This window comes from Populus alba, chromosome 14 (genome assembly GCF_005239225.2).
Source record: "Populus alba chromosome 14, ASM523922v2, whole genome shotgun sequence".
Classification (NCBI taxonomy): domain Eukaryota; kingdom Viridiplantae; phylum Streptophyta; class Magnoliopsida; order Malpighiales; family Salicaceae; genus Populus; species Populus alba.
The window spans coordinates 5,616,894-5,631,468 of record NC_133297.1 but is presented as its reverse complement, the minus strand read 5'-3'; the positions used below and the strand labels follow the sequence as shown (position 1 = coordinate 5,631,468).

The 14,575-nt window shown below is 34.2% G+C and overlaps 1 protein-coding gene across 1 annotated transcript; it reads right to left on the bottom strand.

Moving 5' to 3' along the window:
- Positions 1 to 5,700: 5,700 nt before the first annotated feature.
- Positions 5,701 to 7,338, bottom strand: LOC118041291 (AT-hook motif nuclear-localized protein 22). Its single transcript, XM_035048566.2, has one exon. It carries the CDS (start codon positions 6,834 to 6,836, stop codon positions 5,934 to 5,936), a length of 903 nt encoding a protein of 300 aa, XP_034904457.1. The 5' UTR covers positions 6,837 to 7,338; the 3' UTR covers positions 5,701 to 5,933.
- Positions 7,339 to 14,575: the final 7,237 nt, after the last annotated feature.

Below are 14,575 nucleotides of genomic sequence, written 5' to 3'. Positions count from 1 at the left end.
ATTAAAAATATATGTTTTTAATATATCTTTTAAATTTCTTTTTAAATAAAAAAATAATTAAAAAACATAATCATCATTATATTTCTAAATATCCACCCACGATCAATCATCTAGGTGGTGGTTCAGTGGTAAAAGCTTGGGATCAAGAGGTTTGTTCCCTTTGTGGTTTCAGGTTCAAACCCTAGGTTGCTCATATGATAGCTACTGCAGGCTTACATGATCGTTAACTTCAGGGCACGTTGGATTAGTTGAGGTACGTGCAAGTTGGCCCGGACATCCATGTTCATCTAAAAAAAAAAAAAAATATCCACCCACGATCCCTTACCTTACAAGAGGTTGACGTAAATGAATTTATCAGTTAAATGAAACGAAGACATCCCTCTATCTTTAAGTTTTGAAAAATGGAAATCCCAGTAGTCAACTACACATCCGCGTGGCAACCCCCGGATGTCAAATCAAAGCCGCATAAGTCTTTCAATGTTCTACAATCCTTACCACGGACCAATGAAAAAGCATTCGTTAGTTTCACGTTTGTTATAGAAAAATATTTTTTGATATTTATAAAACATTTTATAAAAAAATTAATTAATCAATGTAAAATATTAATTATGTATCGTCATCTCACCACCACCAACACCACCAATCACACTTTACTACCGACTCCTTTAATATTATTGTCATATTACCACCACCTTTTTATTTTCTACCATATTTATTTTGACTATCATCATATAACCATTTTTTTTCCACCATCATTGTCATGTCACCACCACCACCTCTTTAACCATAATCACTATATCACCACCACCACTTTCTTCATTGTCTTCTCATCACCACCACCATTACCTTCTCACCACCATAACTATGTCACCATTATTTTTTTCCTCCACCATCACTATAAACACTTTCTTCATCATTCTTGTCATTTCACGACCACCATTGAAAAATATTAACGTGTAAAATATTTTATGTTAAACCAAATAATAAAAAATATTTTACATGTAAAATACTTTCCATTCGTAAATTATTTTACACAAAATAAATGGGTTTTTAATGGACCTTTCAAAGCACATATCCTTTTCTGACCGAGAGCTCAAATCACAAAATTATTTCAAAATCTAAGAGTGGTAGTGAGAAAATATTTTTTTCTTAAATACATTGTTTTAAGTGTAGAACAAGACTTTTCTAAGATCTCAATAAGTAGAATTTAACTAAAAAGATTAGTTTGTGTTTGATAATATAATGTAAGATGCTTTGCAATAAAAAATACATTAAAATTATATATTTTTTTATTTTTTTTATTTTTTGATATCATAATATTAAAACTATAAAAAATATTTAAAACATATTAATTTAATATTTTTTCCAATAAAAAATAATATAAAAATCATTTGAAAAAACATAACCACAATTTGACAAAGAGGTACTTAAAACTAAAAATAGCAAAATCAATTACTCAGAAGAACACATCCTTCCGGTTTTTTTTTTTGTAAGATATAGATGTTTTCTAATTCCTTTAGGATGGAACCATTTTTAAGAACTCAATAAATCATTATATTTAATGAGCTTGACAGCTTGTCACACCTTGCAAGAGCAAAGAATTAAGGTTAATTTAAATCAAAACACCATGCTAGGAATAACGCAAATTTAAAATTTAAAGAACATATTCATAATCCTCATAAGACGTTAGGAGTGCCGTTTGCATATGGGATTTGTATAGACTTACCCTTCTCTTAATTGGACATGGCTTTAATCCTTCCAATGCACTGCTTGCTTTTCCACAGCCGTCTGAAATTAATGAAAAACATGGCTGTTTTGCTTTCTTTTTTCTGGGCTTAGATATTACCTTTCAGACTATTTTGACCTTCTTTTGCAATGAAATATAATTTTTCAAATTCAATAACTTCAAAAGCAGGATCTAACCATGAGCTCTTTGCTACTGTTGGCAGCTGTGCTTCTGCAGTGACATTATATATTTAGCTTTTAATCACGAATCTAATTAAAAGTAACCCCACGAACCAGGCATCTATCAAAAGAAAACACCTTTTTTTTTTTTGTTAAAATTTATATTTGTTTGATGAGTTATATTGAGAAGCCACCCTGTATATTTTTACCTTAAATTAAGTATACAGATCTGTGGATCAACGTTATCTGATTTGTTGATATATATTAAGTCTTAATTTTGTACCGTTATTGATTATTGTGGCAGCTAGATTCTAAATGTGATGTAATTGCTTTAGTCCATCTATACCTAATCCCATTTAATAATTTCTTGGTTGATTATTGCAAAAGGTTACGCTGACCTTCAAAACCACGCACTCGCGAGTTAACTACCCAAATTCCTAGTTCTTGAGCAACTCTGAAACGGGTCAAAGTAACAGGAATACCAAGTAGAAGTATAAGATAAGCAAAAGGGCCCTCATTTCTGCAAGGGATCTGAATCGGAGGTTTGAAAAACAAAAGAACAAATTGAAAGATGTAGATAATTAAACAGAAGCTGAGAAATATGCTATATATATAATTTTTAATTCTAATGGGGATTATTCAGTCAAATCCATGTGTTGTATGCTATCATCTTTGAGTCAGATTAATCAATGCAATTCTTTCAATGGTATGTGACAAGGATTGATTCCTCTCAAGGTTGAAATCTTCAGCTGGATGACCATTCTTGGCGGAATCAATATATACTAGAGGTGGTGTCATGATCGGGAGGGGTATTCTTGAAGCAAGAGAAGGGGTATTCTTGAAGCTAATTGTCTTCTATGCTTAGGTTCTTAGGAAACTGTTGACCACCTTTTTATAAACTATCATAATCACTGGTGTGTTTGGGCAAGATTTATTAATTGATAGAGTTTATAATCTCGGTGCTGTCCTAGGAATATATATGCCATACCTTTTTCATTAATGAAAACATCTTGTTTACGGGGAAATTTCAAGAAAATGTATGGTTTATGTTGTTCTTGCAAGCTCATAGTCTCTTCAATAATTATGATACCATCTTTCTTCCAATATTAACTAGACTGCGTGTGTGTGTGGATCAAAGCCTTTTTTTTTGGCAGACTTCCCTTATTTTTTCCATTGATTTATTAATTACGGGTGATGGTTTGGATTGATGGTCAGATAAAAAGTGTTCTAGACCTAAACAATTAGATCTTTGAATCTAATTCTGTTTCTATGGTAAATTAGATGAATAAACAATCTATCAGACCATAAAGATTTCATAAATTTTTTATCTTGCTATCTCGTTTCTCCTCACAATTGGGCTCTTTAATTATCTTTATGTCATGTTTTGCAAATCTAATTATATGATTGATAGCTTTAGAAAACAACGAGTGAGAAGAATATGTGGCTTGGATCTGATTACTTAAGGTTGTAATGTGCTTAATTTTAAATGTCTTTGTGAGTTTATGATATCACAACAATGATGATTTTAGTATCTATTATTGTAATTTTTATTTGTATTCACCTTTAGCGTTGGTATGCTTCTCTATTTATAAAAAAATATACATATAGTTTCAAAAAAACCAACTCAGAAAGGGTCCATAATACAAATTCTAGTTAAAGAGCAAAAGTCTCCAGACACAGTGGGACAAGTTCCCAAGCACTAAACTACAATCATATTCCGAGGAGGGATAAATTACATAAAAACATCTAATCGGAAAGGGCCCGGTGAAGGAAAGGCAGGGTGTGTGCGCCGTGGTATAAAGTCATCAATTTTGGAGTTCTTTCAAGACAAAGGTACGGCCGGCCGGAAAAGAAAGCAAAAGGCAAACAATATAAGAGTGGAATGATCTCAGTATTTTTATACAGACAGATAGATTTAATCATTGAAGTTGAAGTTCAAAGAATCAAGATGTTTTAATCATGAAGAACCAGAATGGCATTTTCGCAAAGTACAACAAACATGGTCCACCTAGCTAATAATAATAGTAGTAATAATAATAATCTCCCCCAACAGGTACAAAACCTAGCTAGGTGTCTTATTTTATATATATATATATATATATATATATATATATATATATATATATATATATTTCCTCAATTTAAACCTTGTACAATCTGATAGTTTGTAATTAAAATATATATAGTGATAAGAGGATTTGGGAAATGCTCCAAACACATAATCAAAGCACTGGCTAGTCCAACTAGCAGATAAAATAGCATGGCAAGACAAGAATGAAGACACACACAGTTATCGTTATATATATATATATATATAGAGAGAGAGAGAGAGAGAGATCAATTACTCAATTTTAATTACAATTACATTATTGAAGAATATATTGTACGAGATTTAAGAAATTAAAAAGATACCATGTCGTCTATGCTGTAAGAAGAAGGAAAAGCGTCAAAATCAATGAAGAAAATTCTTTCACTTAGAAAAAAACAACAATTATATAAGAAATTTAAAATCTAAATTACGAATACACTAATATTGACAAAATTCATTGAGAGAAAAAGGCACCGCACATAGAAACAGAACGCAATTAATTGTTTAAGGAGAAGAAGAGGAGCTACGTACGTTAACTAATTACTAAATATAACCATGGTTTATAAACAAATCTTTGCTTAATTAATAAAATATCAAGATAAATAGCTAAAATCAATATTAAAAATTAGTGTACGCACGTTAATGGATAACTAAGAATATAGTGAAGAAGGTAAATGAAACCAAATCCTTGGGCTCCTAGCTAGAAGAACTAATTGATAAATTAAAGGAACGATTCAATGCTGGTTTTTTCAGTGCAAAGAAGTTATGAACAAAATCTAGGGTTTCAAGGGGTATATATCATCAACTCAAGAATTCAGACTTTTCTTAACAAAAACATTTCTTTGATAATGCTTACCTTGCTTCTTGATTCGTCCCTACCCTTTGCAGTGACAGTTTTAGGGGGAGAGAGTCTTAACGCTTGAGGTCTGTTTGTCCTGCCTTTGCATCGAAGTCTTTATTTTATTATATATATATATATATATCAATGTTGCCTCGAAAAAGAGCTTTTACAGAGCAGTGCACGTGGAACCCAGTACCAGTGTTCATCTCCATGCCAGTACTGCTTCCTTAATGTTCACTAAAAAGCCTAACCAGTCACACATAAAAAGCAAAAAACAAACGAACAAACAAACAATTTATCCCCTTAAGCCCATAACTTCCTATATATCACCTGACTTTCTTCAAGTGCAGTGATCATGATTTGCCACTCCCTCTCCTCCTACACCAACCTTGAAACTGTCCTTACCTTAAAAATAAATATGATAAACTGATGACAGTATTGTAAAGTGGGGATTTTTTTGGGACCTATGTAAAGGGGAAAAAAATAATGGCTATATATATATTATTGTACGTAATCTTATGTGTATGAAAATTAAGAAAACAAAATGAAATTTCAGAGATGAAGATATAATATTAATTCACTGCAATCTAGGAATGGAAAACTATAATATAATTTTATTTCCAAAAGAATTGATAGATAATTGTGTTTGGATCATGTAACAGAACCTCCTCTCAAACTGCAGTTTGCACACAATCATAAGGAGAAGAAGAAATAAATTAAAAAGACCTGGGCAAGTTTTTGGTTGCCTTCGAAGAATATTGAAGATAAATTATTTGGCAAGTTACCAGAACTGCAATTGAAAATGAAGGGAAATAGAGATAATCGTAATGTCATATCCTGATGATATGCTGCTTCATCTTCAAGCTAAATCAAAGAGCTACTAATACGATAAACACCAAACCCGCGAAAAAAAAAACCCACAAATTTGTACATCCTTCTTCAACCAAAGGCAGCTGAACAACACGATCAACAACATCTTAATTAGAAAGATACCTAACTTTTAAAGCATACAAGAAGAAGAAGAAGAAGAATGGAGATTGATGACTTAGAAGTTAATTCAGGAAACAAAGAGAAAACCACAAGTTTGTTGTTTTGTTACTAATAAGGAGGGCGGCCGCCTGTGCCCCAATAGGCCTCAGCTGGAAGTTGCACTGAATTTAGTAGATTCTGTGGCAACCCTTGAAAGAGAGATGTCTTCGGATCTTGCATTAGTTGCTGCTGCTGCTGATTCTGTTGTTGCTGGCCGATATTATTAATTCCCGGTGACCCCAAAGGTCCACTTCCGAGCATCGGTGTTTGCGACTCAATATCCTCCTCCAAAGGCAGCCTCTCATAAGCCGCATTACCAAAAGAAGCAGCCATAACCACCACCGGTCCAGATGCAAGAAGTGGGCCAGCTACACTTCCTCCAATAACTTGGCCTTGACCACCAGCTAGATAAACTGTCAATCCTGAGGCAGCTGGTGGAGCTGGGGGTGGCAAGAACGAACCTGAAAGTGATAAAATCTCAAATCTTCCATGTAAGGTAACCACCGCGCCCGGGGAAGCTGGTTGCTTAAGTGTTACATTTGTTACTGTTCCGGTTCCACTCAAAATGCAAACCCCTCTTTGCCTCCTCCTTGCAAAAGTTGATACACTCTCCATGATATCGCTACCGCTAGCGATTTCCATGACATGGGATCGAAGGGCATTTGCGCTATCTCTTGTGATTATGATTGGTGGCTTAGGCTTGTTCTTAGACCCAGCAGGTCTACCTCTTGGTCTTCTACTGAGTTCTCCTTCTCCACCACTGCTTGAAGGGACTAATTCAAGGCCTTCAAGTGTGTTGTTGTTATTGGTGATTTCATCGTGCTCTCTCTTTTGACCACGGTTTAAGTCACCGTTACCACTTTGTTCATCTTCAGAATTCTGCTGTTGGTGGTGTTGAAATTGATGTAGATGAAAATCTCTTGTGAGGAAAGGAGTGGGAAGAGGACGCCCATGAGCTGAAACCGGATCCATTTTTTTGGTATCTTGAAAGCAAACCTAATTAAATTAGCTGAAACATGCAAAAACTAGCCCAAGAAATTGAGAGAGAGCTGTGGAGAGATTCTTGGCTGGTTCTTGATTTGTCCCTTCGCTTCCTTTTTGGATTTGTTTTCTTTGGTTGTCCTGTAAATGGATTAAATCCAACAGCAACCTTCACAAAAGATGGAAAAAGATGGGTCTCTTAAGCATCAGCCACCAAAACATATAACTGGATCAAGCCCATCTTCTCTTTCCCTCTCTCTATGTGTTTTTTTTCTTGAAGTTATATAATTTCGAAGTGTGTAGCGAGTTACTATCCTAAGAAGATAGAGAGAGCTGCTGGTTAAAGTTTTGGGAGAAATGAACAACAGAAAAAGCGAAAGCTAGGTGATGAGAAAGAGAGAAGGTCTTCTTGTGTTTTGGGTATGGAACTATACATAGATAGGGTATTGTTGGGTTAGGGTTAGGTCAAGGGCGGTTAGTACCATCGGGTCGATGATAGATGGGTTTTGTTTTGGTAAGACAGCGTGCGCATGGGCTGTGTGTGGGTCCTACTGGTTTTCTCTCACTCCTTTGTCCCTCACACACTATTGGGTCCCAACATGTTTTCTCTCTTTTTTTCTCCCCTCAAAATGTCTTGAAAGGCCCTGCTGTGAAAGATCATTTTGTCGTCCCTCAAATCTGTACTTGAAGCCCTGCTTTCTACAAATTTAATTTCTCCTCTCCTCTCGCTCTGTTAGCTTGCAGCTTGTTTCTACGTCTTAGACGATTATCAACCTGTTCTTTGCACACCCTTCCTTCAAACGTTCGAAGCTTGTTTCAAGTGAAAAACAAGGAAGGAGTTGCTGATCTTCTTGCAGTACTGTATAGATTAAAGATGTTAGTTTTTGACTTATTAGCAAAGATGACAAAGAACATAACAAAAACTAAAACTAAAACTGATCATATGTATGTAAGAGCTAGCTAGTTGTAACTCATGTTCCCAGAAGTGGCAGTTTTCGGCAATTCTATGGAGGATAGGGGGGTTTATTTCAGTGGAAGAAGTGGGTGGGTCATGGGAAATTGGGGTGGACCTACAGGAGGTCAGGGGGGCAGTCAGGGCGTGTCTTAAGGGGGACTCTTGATTTCTTGGAATGCAAATGCATTGATGTTGATGTGAATGCCGTTGTTTTGGGTCCACATGATTGCCGATCATGGCATGTCCAGCTCCAGCTCCTTCCCTCTCCTCCTTGTCGTCGTCGTCATCATCATCATCAACATGATTGCCGATCATGGGATTTTAATTGATCTCAACATATATCAGCATTGCATGCATGGTAAAAATTAAGAGGGCATGCAGATATATATCTCTTTCCTCAAATCTTGATTATCAATTAAGGTTAATTTTGGCTCAATTTCATTTTTTAAATTAAGTTAAATTTGAGTTTATTTCTTAAAACCCGATCGACTTCATTATAAATGAGTGTCGAGTAATTTAGACTAAGCTACTGTCAGCTCTATTTAATCTGGAAGTGCACTTTATGTTAAAGCTAGCATTTACTGAATTATATTTTTGAACTTGCGAACAAGTTCGATAATTTGATTGTTATTTTTTATTTTTTTATCTTGATATTTCTTGTTAGCTTCTGCTAAAATATATTGTAAGAACATTTTCCAACTCCCTTGTCAAAGCAAATAATTAATCTTCATAAGAATTTTAATTAATAATTGGTTAAATCAGAGCATGGATAATTAATACGAGTGAACATGTCTTTAATCTTATCAACAAAATGGGTCTAATCTGAAATGTGTCAAAATTAGTGTCATATAGTGAAATTAAGGAATTAAGTAGTTGATCGATAATGTGCAAATGAAATTATGATTTTTTTTTTAAAAAAAAACACCATCACCGTGTATACTTTGAATATATATCATAATTCTCTCGACTAATTAGGAGGAGTTCAAGAGTTCCATCAATGCAGGGAATGGAGTTAATTTAACGGGAAGTGCAATTAGTCAGCTGGGTGGTCAGCATAAGACGTCAGGCACCGTTGGTTTTTGTCACAGCGTTGAAGCATCCCAGCTCATACGCACATGCATGCCCCAATCTTGCCTGTGAAAAGGTATCAACGTTTCTGCTATTGGCAATTAATGGCTCCTTGATTTTCATCCCACTTCCCTTTCGCTACCCGGATTGCCAGGGAGAAGGGGATCATTAATTCCCTTGCAACACAAGGGATCGCAAGTTCCATGTTTCTCTCTCTCGTGAATATATATATATAAACACACACACACACACACAAACCATCCAAGATAGCATGCCATTGATGGCTCTCTAATTAACTAACATGAAGGCTTCCTTATTAAATTTATTGTTCTGGGGGTAATTCAGAAAGGTTTGTGATAATTGCCTTGTAAAAGCCCTAGGGAATCGACAAGGGAAAGTGATGGAGAGGACAAAACTAACCTGTAGGGCCAAATTGGAGCATGACAAGAACCAAAAAGTTTAAATCAAGGCACGAATCGGAAAATCTGGGTCAGTGCGCAATGTTCAATTACTTGTTTTTTCTATTGTTTTAGAAGGCATTTTCTTTCATAGATGTTTTTTACGAGTTGAAGAATGAAAAACCTTCACACAAAAATTGAATTTTTCAATATACATGTATGTGTAATTTGTAATTTTTAAACTACTTCTATTAATCAAGTAACCTCGAAATAATGGGTTTCTTTCGAAGACCATAATGTCATTTTATTTTTTTATGGTATACAAGGTAAAATTACATATCTACGATATTGCTACAAATAGCTAGGCACTAGGTAGGTTCCCCTTGGATAGGGGCACGAGGCGGGGAAGCAGAAGTTCGCTAAAAACAGACGTGTGTTTTGACTGCATCGTCAATGGTGCTGTATGTTGTTGAATCACAAACCATAGCGTGTGGGCTTACAAGTGAGCGAGCTAAAAGAGCGTGGGTGGCGCTGACAAAAAGAGAAGGTAAAGCCAGAACGGCTGACAATGGGGGAGCTGAGGCAGAGAAAGAGGTGGCTCGGCTACTAAGCTACTAAGCTAACAGCGACAAGAACGATAGTATAGTCTGTATAGCATGCACGAGTGGGCATATTGCACATCCTAGCTAGCTGGAGATTGTTTGCCAGAACTATTTTGAACCATGAGAGAGAGTGACATGGATGGAAGGAAGCTAGAGGTCGAGTAGAAAATAGGAGAGAATTAGGAGGAGCTGTCATCCTCTTCTGGTGAATACTATATAGATTGCAGGGCAGTTCTGTGTACTGGCTGCCATCGCAATCACAATCACAATCACAGGGAAAATGATAACAATCACCTCCACGCCCTGAATCCCATGAAGCTCATTTGGTGCAACCATGTCGGATTGACACTACATTCAATGCAATCCCATTTCCCATTCTGCCATTTACCATTCACCACTTGTCAATAAATATCTCTAACATGTAGAGACAAAACCAAAATTAAGGCCACTCTTCCTATACCCTTTGCGTATTGTAGAGCTACTTTTTTTTTTTTCTTTTTTCTTTTTTGCATGATCTTTTTTTTTTGGGTGAAATGTGGATATTTCTGCAAGCTGAGCATCCTCGGAAATATTTATTGGCTTTCAATAAATATTATATAAGTATTGAAAAAAAGCTTATATATATAAATAAATAAATAAATTAGTGCTAGTTATAACAAATCATATCTCCGAACAAAATATAAAAATAAAACTAGTTCTCTATGTTGGTCTATGATACTGTTTCACAAATTTTCTCCAAAATTTCCAAGACTTCGTACAATATTAAAAAAGATAACTTGAAGTCTTCAAATAAACATTACAAAAAAAACAAGAAACATTCTCATAAACAAGTAAGTTTCTACTAACCAAGCTTTGTTTTAGTGAAAGTTTTTGTTCAAATAAAGATTTTAAAGTTAGGCAATCCTTATGCTTACTTATGGTATATGTTGAGGAATTTGGTTGTACTGAAATAATATTATATTTTTAAGATAAACTCATCGATTGGTCAGTTAATTTTCAATTTGTTCTATATCGTTTGGCGTTATGGTTAAAGACTAACGATTCCAATTTTAATTATACATGTATAGATTTGTATAGAGGCTTATGAGGTATTCTAATATGATCCAATTAGATAATATTTATATTTGTTTTTTTTTATTTATTTATTTTGCATTGAACTCTTTTCTTCTAGTGTCATTGTCCTAATGACTGTAATGACTCTAGCTTTTATATTAATACATATTATCTTGATTATTATAAAAAAAAAATTAGTTATCAATCAATGATGAAGATGCGAACATTACAGAATCAATGACTTTAATAAATTAACTGATGACTAGTTATATTTTTTATTATTCAAAATTTAATTTACCATCAATCATTCTAAAAATAAATTACTTTCCATCCTCCCTGTTCATAACGAAAATATACAGACACTCACGTACACTCACTTTTAACCCATTGAAATCAAGAAATTTATACATGGAATTATGTATCATATTTTTCTGTATTTTGCCAAGTATAAGCTTTATTTTCGGTAAAATTTCTAGCTAGTTCTCACCGTTTTTTCTTATAGTTCCCAGAAGCTATCAATTTAGTCCACCCTTTCCTAATCTATATCGTCAAGAAAATAATAAAATTAAAGATGCACTATAGAAACGAGTTTGGTGATTGGATGAAAAAGAATCTACGAGAGAGAGGGAGGGAGGGGTCCTCGCCGGGACAACGCCGATCCACCATCTCCTCCCCTTAACGTTGCTATCTTCCCTTCATCAGGGTCATAAGCCAGCTAACCACCTCTCATGGCCTCTCTCTCACACGAATTATTAACAAAGAAAATGACCTCAATTATTAAAAAATAATTTTATTCATTATAATCTCTTCATCAAAACAATAAGCTAGCAAACAAAAGAGGCTAAATATTATATTTGAATATATGTTGTATGGTTAGAATAGCATACAAACCATCATTTTCTTACGTAGTCAACGGCACCCCATCACCTCTCCCTTCCTAGATACTAAAATCCAGGACTTGTTCATCGAATAGTGGCATGATGGCTCTCTTCAAATCGCATTTTTTGGAACCAGAAAACACAACCTCCACTGTTGTTCACATCCATTACGAATTTCTTAATCTATATATATGACCATCATATCACCTTCTTTTCAACTTCTCAAAACCTTTTATCTTCTCTTTCACCCAGAGTAATATAATAAAAAATATTATAGATTTTATCTTAACAACTCATAGAAAATTAAGTTTTCAAATAAAGATCATTCTTTAATTTAATATCAAAATTTTAATTATCAAACGATAATGAATATATTTATATATATAAACGATGACACACACATATATATAGTAGAATAATTAATTTGTAAGCATATGTGAAGAATTTTGTTTTTTCTATTTAAATTCACCCAATAAAATACTTACAATGCCACTCAATGAGTTGCACGATTTAGGAGGCAGAATTACTTTTGAATTCCGGAGGCAAAAAAACGTTGAGTTAATTATTAGCCCTGTAGCTTAATTTGTATAATTTATCGATTAACATTTTATTATTCTAGTGAAAGTGATGGTTAAAATTCAGGTTCCGCACAAGTCCAGGTTAATCAAATTCACCTTGAGTTGACAACAGAGCATCATTCAACATTACAGGTTTTCTAAGTGCTTGTTTGATATTATGTGTTCAAATATATATATATATTTAGATGTGTTTTAAAAATATATTTAGCTTGAAAAAATATTAAATTAATATTTTTTAGTGTTTTTTAATAATTTTAATATGCTGATATTAAAAATAAAAGAATCTAAATAATTTACTTTAATATATTTCTAAATAAAAAACACATTCAAAATAATACAACAATATACATCAAAATACCGAATATGCACCAAGGAAGACTTAGTCTTCCCTTGACAAATTAATGGAAACAAAATATGTACAAATCAAAGAGAAGAAAACTATATATTGCGCCTTTCGTGCTAATACAACGACAACAAAGGGTATATGCTTATCTTAATCCACTCTCTCTCTTTTATTAAACAAATCAAACCCATTATCTTGTCCAAATTAATAATAAAAATATCTCAGTAAATCTAAACTAGTGCCATGGAGAAAGTATGGACCACATCAAGGAAAAACACACCATTACTTCCGTGTGAAGGTCACCAATGGTCGATGATCTCTTCGAATCTAGCATCATGTTGCATGTTCGCTCACTCTTTGAGAAACCACTTTTTTTTTTCTCAAAGTGACTTGAGATTGTCGCAACCATTTCCTGTCCTCCATGGAAATCCAATTGAAAGCTTCATGCTTTAATTAATTAATTGAACCCGCCTCGAGCACCACGAATATTTTATTAGACACTAAATAGCCAAACAAATTGAGGTTCCCATGTGATTGATAGCGATCCCTTTTCGAATCATTTTTGTCTCTTGATCCCCTCAACTGCTTATATGACCTCCTCTTTCAAAGTTTAACGCTAGTAATGCAATTTGCTAGTTCATATTGTCAACCATTTCTTCTCACATTTTTCTCGTCGTTAATTAGTTTAATTCAGGCCTGCTAATTTATCTTAGTAAACCCTGATTTGCTCCTTAATTGATTCTTTATTAAATTTGATGGGGAAACTGATGCCAGCCTCGCTAATCTCTTCCGTGTCAATTAGGAACAATATTAAGTCTCAAGTCTATCCTTTTCTTTTAGGGCTTATCTCATGAAGTCTCAAACTTCTTTGACATTGGCATCCCTAAAGACATTAATTACATATCCTGTCACATGTAAGCTTACAGGGCATAAGAGAACGAATAAGGTCAACTGTTGCTACATTAATCATTATTGAAGGCACTGGTGTGCTAGCGGTACAAGTGCCACTTGAATATTTTTTTACTAAAACCATTCTTGGCATGCATGAATCGAACCATACTTACTTGTGATCCCATCACTTAAGATTTTCTTGAGTAAGCGTTACAGAACTTGATGTCTCTCAGGAATGCAATTTCTCTCCAGCTACAACCTGTAAATGGATCCCATTTTTAACTCGATGAACCTAATATTTAAAGCAATCGACAATTGATTGGCTAAGGCGTTATAAAACTAGATGGGAGGCTTTATAAAATTTGGTTCCTGCATATTTGGGAGTGCAGATGACAAAGTGGAAATAGACTTGATGATAACCCTTTCATGTATAAAAGTCGGATGAAGTAATTCTGACAGTTTGATATATAGTTTTTTAAGCAATTATGGGTAAGGATATATATTTAATGCATACAGTAGTACTGTGTGAAATATTGTGCTGGAAGACAATGTCACTGTGCTAAACTAATGATCGGTTTGTATTTTTATATATATGGAGTCCTTGCATTCTAAAAGTTATCAATGAGAAGAACAAGTTCCTTTCTCACTATTTCATCGGCTCTCTAAAAGAATTGCAATTGAAAAACATGATATAATGAAGAACCCCAGAAGAAAATTCAATGCCCTAATACATGCCAAGAAAGCAAAATTATTGTTCTTGACATGTGCTGCTGGAAAAAGGGTCAATGTTGTAACGAGCCCATATGATCTTTAAAATAGTTAATTGGAAAAAACACTAATCATTTTGTTCAAAGCAGCAATGGAATGTGGATTAATAAAGCATAAAGAAGGGATTTGAAGTACCTAGAACGTTTAAACCTTTTCCAAAACGTTAATCATCACTACAATCTCGTCGTGTGTGTGT